The following is an 8,175-nucleotide window of genomic DNA, read 5'->3' as shown; positions in this document are numbered from 1 at the left end:
TCCCCTTAATGGGATTGTGCTATGAAACAAATTCTAAATTTTTCCAATCAGCACCTTAATCTGAATACTTTTGTATCTGAATACTTTTGTAGTTGCATGTAATTAAAAATGTTAGTATAGCTACTTAGCTATTCAATAAAGTGTTTCTGTATAGCGCCACATGCTTTTTGTTCTTTTTCTTATTTCTTGCCCACCTTACTGAGGTGGTTACACACACTCAGTGTGCTGCCTTTGCAATGTATATTACATGCTTGGCACTCAGTAGTGTCTGTTTCTTTAAGACCCTCCATTTTCTTGAAGCCTAGAGGCGGGTCTTCTCTGTACTCTCTAGGGCTTGCTGGGACATATCCTGTTCAGTCCAGCTCTGGCTACTATAGTGACCAGATCCACAGGACATCTTAAAGCTATTACAGATTGCAAACCTGACGAACACCAAAGCCTGTGAGTAAAGGGGTTTTGCTAGTTCAGCTTGTGTAGAGAGATGTTAGACATTGCAGATAGATAATGTGTGTTTCAGTGTAGTAAGCAAGCACATGTTAGTTAGGCCCTATCTTTTGTATTAGCTATGTATAATGTATGTTGCTTGAATTAGCCATGCTTATATTTCTCTTTTTATGTTTGTTTCACAGTTTTACCTCACATATCATCCCATATCATATCATATGAACATTATTGTACACATTCCTGTTCATTATATCTCAGTAAAGATTGCATCAGTTCAGCAAACCAGCGCATCTTTCATTGGGATTGGGTTTATACTTGATGTTAAGCTGTGTACCTGAAGCAACACGCAGCCGAGACATTACAGTAAAAAGGCTTTGGTGCGTTGTCAGAAGCAGTTAAACAGCTTTAAATCGTCCTCCGCAGTAAAAGGACTAATAACTCCTTTCAGCCACGTGGAGTGAAACTAATTTCTCTCACTCACTACAACACTGATACTGCCTGTGTCCAGTCATCATCATTATCCACGCTGCCAGCTAAATCAAGATGCAGAACACAGGGAACAGCACTCTGACAGTTAACCCTCAATGCTCCTATAAGGAAGATGGCACACACAGCTTGCCAAGAATCAAGTCTAGATACACAACACTGTCCAGAGCATCCAGTCAAACAAATCTGACTTCAGCTAGCGCCGATTCAGCAAGATCTAAGCGTACTAGTTCTAGACGTTCAGGCATCACCAGTCTGTCATCGGCTAGCGACAAAGCGACTAGGGCAAGAGCAAAAGCAGAGGCAGCTTGCGCCATGGCTTCTTATGCGGAGCAGGAAGCTGAATTGATGAGAGAGCAAGCAAAAAGTGAATCTGAAGCACTTAAAAAGAAAGCAGAAGTGGAAGCATCTTTACACTTACTCAAACAGCAGAAAAACGCGGCAGCAGCCTTAGCCGAGGCAGAAGTTTTCACAAGGGCTGCTGAAGCTCAGTTCGATGGCATAGAAAACCAGACGTTATCCCACAGCGCAATCCAACGCACCTGTGAGTACGTACAGTCACAAGCAACCATGTACACCGATCAGCAGTCCAATGACGCACCTAGGCTTTCATTGACACCACCAGCAATAAGCAACTTTGATACTACGCAACATTGCAAGACTAAATCAGAATCTCAGTGTGGGAAGTCAAGTGGTCGCATGCTTAGAGACCAATCTGCCAACCCTCCAAGAGTGCAAACGGATGCTCGCGTACTCCCTCCTCAAGCAAATACAAGTCTGGATTATAGCAGAAAGACTTACAACAGACGAGAACAACCACCTAAACAAAGTAGATTCAGACAAGCGCCTCATCAGCCTTACCAGCCGCAACCATACCCTGAGTTTACACGTGAGAAGCATTCGCCAGACGCAACAAGTGCTATAGAAGTGGCAAAATTCCTGATGCACCGTGAGATAGTGGGCGCTGGTCTCATGAAATTCGATGACCGTCCAGAAAACTACTGGGCCTGGAAATCATCTTTCCTGAGCGGTACCCAAGACTTAAACCTGACAGAGAAAGAAAAGCTTGACCAGCTTGTCAGATGGCTAGGTCCAGAGTCCACTGAGCAAGCCCAAAGGATCAGATCAGTACACGTTCATGACGCAGCAGCAGGACTTGCAATGGTGTGGCAGAGACTAGAACAATGCTATGGATCACCTGAAGTGATCGAGGATGCTCTTCTGAAAAGGATAGAAAACTATCCAAGAATAACAAATAAGGATTACCAAAAGCTGAGAGGTTTGGGAGACCTACTCTTAGAAATAGAAGCCGCTAAGTCTAGTGGATATCTGCCAGGTCTCTCATATCTGGATACAGCACGTGGAGTTGAGCCCATAATCGAGAAACTTCCTTACAACTTGCAAGAAAGGTGGGTAGCTCAAGCTTCAAGATACAAGAAAGATCATCATGTTGCATTTCCACCATTCGCCTTCTTCGCTGAATTCATAGAAGACCAAGCTGAAATACGCAATGACCCAAGCTTTGCTTTCCTGAACAAGAGAACGGCAAGCTTCCCAAAGGTAGAGCAGAAACCTCCAGGGCTTTACAAAGAACGCAGAGCAACAGTTTCTGTAAGGAAGACAGAAGTTCCGCCTGAATCTGCAGCTAATCAGGAAGACAACACAAGGAAGAAAGTTGAGGAGTCAGACAAAATATGTCCTATCCACAATAAGCCTCATCCACTAAGAAAATGTCGCAGTTTCAGAAGTAAGACGTTAGAAGAGCGCAAAGCTTATCTTAAAGACAATCGCATTTGTTTCAGATGCTGCGCTTCAATTCAGCATCTTGCAAAAGACTGTACAAAAACAATACAATGCGCAGAGTGTAACAGTGACAAACACTTGTCAGCACTGCACCCGGGACCACCACCATGGAAACAAGAAGTTCAAGCAACTCAAGAAGATCATGGTGGGGAGCAAGGAGAGAGTACAACGCCAGCAGTAACCTCAAAGTGCACTGAGATCTGTACAGAGCAGGGCCGCTCAAGATCGTGCTCCAAGATATGCTTAGTCAAGGTGTATCCAGCAGGTTTTAGAGAAAAAGCAATCAAGATGTACACGGTCATGGATGAACAGAGTAACAGATCTCTGGCAAAAACAGAATTCTTTGACCTCTTCGGTGACAAAGGAAGTCCAACTCCATACACCTTGAAGACTTGTTCTGGAGTTGTAGAGACAATAGGGAGAAGAGCAAATAACTACATCATCGAGTCTTTAGATGGAAAGACAAAGGTGACTCTACCTACCCTGATAGAATGCGATGAGATACCAGACGACAGGTCAGAGATACCCACACCTGAAGTTGCTCGTCATCACCCTCATCTGGTGCGAATAGCAGACCAAATACCAGCACTAGATCCAGATGCTGCAATCACCCTTCTACTTGGGAGAGATATTCTCAGATTGCACAAAGTCAGAGAACAGTACAATGGGCCACACAATGCACCATTTGCACAACGCCTTGATCTCGGATGGGTCATCGTTGGAGAAGTATGTCTAGACGGACTGCACAAACCATCAAAGGTAAATGTCTACAGAACACATCTGTTGCAGAATGGTCGTACATCTTGTCTTTGCCCATGTACCAACAGTCTACACATTAAAGAGAGATTAGATAACCCAACACATCATCGGAGTATCCAGAGGTGCATGGAAGACTTAGCCTCAACTGGAAATACAGATGAACTGGGTTGTAAGGTGTTTGAAAGAACACGAGATGACGACAAGCCAGCACCCTCGGTAGAAGATACCCTCTTCCTCGAGATCATGGACAGAGAAGTCTACAGAGACAAGTCAGGCAGCTGGGTAGCCCCTCTACCCTTCCGGTCACCACGCCATCGCCTTCCTGTCAACAAGGTACAAGCAGAGAAACGCTTCAGTTTGTTGCAGCGCACTCTACAAAGAAAGCCAGATATGAAGAAACACTTCCAAGCCTTCATGCAAAAGATTTTTGACAACGAGCATGCAGAAAGGGCACCACCACTACAAGAAAACCAAGAACACTGGTACTTACCAATATTTGGAGTGTATCATCCTCAAAAACCAGGTCAGATACGTGTAGTATTTGACTCTAGTGCGAAGCACGAAGGCATCTCACTAAATGACGTCCTTCTCAGCGGACCTGACCTGAACAACACACTCCTTGGAGTACTCATCAGGTTCAGGAAAGAACTTGTAGCAGTAACAGCAGATGTACAACAGATGTTCTACTGTTTCTTCGTTCGAGAAGATCACCGAGACTACTTAAGGTTCCTGTGGTATGCAGACAATGACTTTAACAAAGACATCATAGAGTACAGGATGAAGGTACATGTGTTCGGAAACAGCCCTTCCCCAGCTGTAGCTATCTACAACCTGAAACGAGCAGCACAGCAAGGTGAAAGACATGGTCAAGAAGCCAAACAGTTCGTCATGAAGAACTTCTACGTGGACGATGGACTTGCTTCTTTCTCCAGCAACGAAGAAGCTATTAACGTCCTAAAAAGTACAAAAGAAATGTTGGCAGAATCCAACATAAAATTGAACAAGGTAGCTTCCAACAGCTACAGAGTCATGGAAGCATTTCCAATGGAAGACCGTGCTAAAGACCTCAAAGACTTAGATCTAGGAACAGAATCACCACCCTTGCAAAGAAGTCTTGGGCTTAGTTGGGACTTAAAGACTGACAGTTTCACCTTCAGGGTCTCCAGAGAAGAGAAACCATTCACAAAAAGAGGTGTCCTATCTACAGTCAACAGTCTTTATGACCCCCTGGGATTCGTAGCACCCATCATCATGCAAGGCAAAGCTTTTTTGAGACAGATCACTACTGAGCAGGAACAAATTGACTGGGACGTACTTCTTCCTGACGAGAAGCGAATGCAGTGGAAGGTGTGGAAAGACTCATTGTTAGAGCTTGAACAACTCTACATTTCAAGACCGTACGTATTTGTTTCCTTGTCTGCTACAAAGAGGAGAGAATTATGCGTATTCTCTGACGCTTCCACTATGGCTATTGCAGCTGTAACTTACCTAAGGGTAATAGACACTGAGGGACAAAGCCATGTTGGGTTCATCATGGGAAAATCTAAACTAGCTCCCAGACCTGCTCACACTGTCCCACGTCTAGAACTTTGTGCTGCTGTCTTAGCGGTAGAGATGGCAGACATGATTACGACTGAACTGGACATTGAGATCCATGCAGTGAACTTTTATACGGACAGCAAGATTGTGTTAGGATATATTCACAACGCTTCAAAAAGATTTTACACATACGTGACCAACAGAGTGACACGTATCAGAAAGTCTACAAGTCCAGATCAGTGGCATTACATCAGCACAGACAAGAACCCAGCGGATCATGGGACAAGATTGGTGTCAGCCGCTGTACTCAAGCAAACTAACTGGTTCGTAGGTCCATCGTTTCTTGGTAAGCCAGAAATCAAAGAGACTACTCAGGTAGAGACCTTTCAGCTCATAGAACCAGATCAAGACAAAGAGGTAAGACCTCAAGTTGCAGTTTGCAAGACTTTAGTTACCAGAGACAGTCTGGGCGCCCATAGATTTGAAAGGTTTTCCAGATGGAAGTCGCTGACTCGTGCAATCGGAAAACTTATCTGTCTAGCCAGATACTCCTCCAGAGCTACTAATACTGATCAACGTAGCAACGACCATCTTGAACAAGCCAAGGTCGCGATCATCAAATGCGTCCAGCAGGAAGTCTTTAAAGAAGAAATTCAAAGCCTTCTGAAAAAGAAAGAGATTTCTCGACACAGTTCGCTCAAGAAGTTGAACCCTATCCTCGACGAAGACGGAGTACTAAGAATTGGAGGTCGTTTGTCGGCAGCGGATATGACTATCCAAGAGAGACATCCCTTCATCATACCTAAGAATCATCACATCGCTCTTCTTCTGGTAAGACACTATCACGAGCAAGTTGCACATCAAGGACGACACTTCACTGAAGGAGCAGTACGGTCAGCAGGATTGTGGATCATAGGAGGTAAGAGACTAGTCTCCAGCGTGATCAGCCAATGCGTTACCTGTAAGAAGATTAGAGGGAAACTTGAGGTTCAGAAGATGTCAAACTTACCTGCAGACAGACTTGCTTCAGATCCTCCGTTCACTCACGTAGGTCTAGACGTTTTTGGACCATGGAACATCTCTTCTCGCAAGACTAGAGGAGGCAGTGCCGAAAGTAAACGTTGGGCTGTTCTGTTCTCTTGCCTGAGTACTAGAGCAGTTCATATTGAAGTGATTGAATCTTTATCCACTTCAAGTTTCATCAATGCCTTGAGAAGATTCTTCTCTATCAGAGGACCAGCGAAATTGATTCGTTCAGACCGCGGCACAAACTTTATTGGGGCCTGCAAGGAGTTGAAAATCATCTCTACAGACTCTGAAACAGGTTCCTATCTTCAAGATCAAGGATGCACTTGGACTTTTAATCCTCCACACGCATCGCATATGGGAGGAGCATGGGAGAGGATGATTGGAGTAGCTCGTCGTATTCTGGATGCCATGCTCCTGAAGGTTGGGTCTACTCGCCTCACTCATGAAGCTTTAACTACACTAATGGCTGAAGTCGTGGCCATTATGAACGCCAGACCTTTGGTTCCAGTGTCTACAGATCCAGAGATGCCATCAGTCTTGACACCCGCAATGCTGCTGACCCAGAAGATGGAACCAGTGACAGCTCCCACTGGAGACTTTGACCTCAAGGACTTGTATACTAAGCAATGGAGACAAGTTCAAAGCCTTGCAGACATTTTCTGGAAGAGGTGGAGACAGGAATACCTGGTGACACTCCAGCCACGCAAGAAATGGCAGGATGACAAACCCAACTTACAAGTTGGAGACATTGTCTTATTAAAAGACACTCAGGCCCACAGGAATGAATGGCCTATTGGACTCATTGTGGCGACTGATCCTAGTGGTGATGCTAGAGTTAGAAAAGTTGAAGTTAGAGTTGTTAGACAGGGCATTCCCAAGGTGTATGCTAGGCCAATTTCTGAAGTAGTTTTACTTCTGTCCAAAGGTTAGTGGCATAACCAATGGTACGCCAGGTGGGGAGTGTGCTGCCTTTGCAATGTATATTACATGCTTGGCACTCAGTAGTGTCTGTTTCTTTAAGACCCTCCATTTTCTTGAAGCCTAGAGGCGGGTCTTCTCTGTACTCTCTAGGGCTTGCTGGGACATATCCTGTTCAGTCCAGCTCTGGCTACTATAGTGACCAGATCCACAGGACATCTTAAAGCTATTACAGATTGCAAACCTGACGAACACCAAAGCCTGTGAGTAAAGGGGTTTTGCTAGTTCAGCTTGTGTAGAGAGATGTTAGACATTGCAGATAGATAATGTGTGTTTCAGTGTAGTAAGCAAGCACATGTTAGTTAGGCCCTATCTTTTGTATTAGCTATGTATAATGTATGTTGCTTGAATTAGCCATGCTTATATTTCTCTTTTTATGTTTGTTTCACAGTTTTACCTCACATATCATCCCATATCATATCATATGAACATTATTGTACACATTCCTGTTCATTATATCTCAGTAAAGATTGCATCAGTTCAGCAAACCAGCGCATCTTTCATTGGGATTGGGTTTATACTTGATGTTAAGCTGTGTACCTGAAGCAACACGCAGCCGAGACATTACACTCAGTTTAAATCTTCAACTGTCACCAGCCATATCTTCCGTTTAAGGGTCCATTCACACATCCGTATGTGTTTTGTGGATCCGCAAAACACTGACACCGGCAATGTGTGCTTTCCGACACTATAATAGAAAATGCCTAATCTTGTCCGCAAATGAGGACAAGAATAGGGCATGTTCTATTTTTTTCAGGAATGGAATTGCGGACCCGGAAGTGCTGATCTGCATTTCCACATCTGGACAGCACATAGTGTGGCCCCATATCAATGGGAACAGAATTGCGGACGTGTGAATAGAGCCTTAGGCTTCATGCACATGACCGTGGTGTGTTTTGCGGTCCGCAAATCGTGGATCCGTAAAACATGGATGGCGTCCGTGCGTGTTCCGCTATATGCTGAACGGCACGGACAGCCTTTAATATAACTGCCTATTCTTGTACGCAAAACGGACAAGAATAGGACAGGATTTATTTTTTGGGTGGACCACGGAACGGAGCAACGGATGCGGACAGCACACGGAGTGCTGTCCTCATCTTTTGCGGCCCCATTGAAGTGAATGGGTCTGCACTCGAG

The 8,175-nt window shown here is 44.6% G+C and overlaps 1 protein-coding gene and 1 long non-coding RNA gene across 2 annotated transcripts; both read left to right on the top strand.

The window, feature by feature from the left end:
• Positions 1–226: 226 nt before the first annotated feature.
• On the top strand, positions 227–726 carry LOC122928791. Its single transcript, XR_006387930.1, has 2 exons — positions 227–441; positions 630–726. It is a non-coding gene; the product is annotated as an uncharacterized LOC122928791 (long non-coding RNA).
• Positions 727–839: 113 nt separating this feature from the next.
• LOC122928790 lies at positions 840–7,526 on the top strand. The gene is made up of 2 exons (XM_044282010.1): positions 840–7,241; positions 7,430–7,526. The coding sequence occupies exon 1, from the start codon at positions 988–990 to the stop codon at positions 6,988–6,990; it is 6,003 nt and encodes a 2,000-aa protein (XP_044137945.1). The 5' UTR covers positions 840–987; the 3' UTR covers positions 6,991–7,241; positions 7,430–7,526.
• Positions 7,527–8,175: the final 649 nt, after the last annotated feature.

The sequence above is a fragment of the Bufo gargarizans genome, chromosome 2, assembly GCF_014858855.1.
Source record: "Bufo gargarizans isolate SCDJY-AF-19 chromosome 2, ASM1485885v1, whole genome shotgun sequence".
In the NCBI taxonomy this organism is placed as follows: Eukaryota; Metazoa; Chordata; class Amphibia; order Anura; family Bufonidae; genus Bufo; species Bufo gargarizans.
This window is presented reverse-complemented; position numbering and strand designations above follow the sequence as displayed.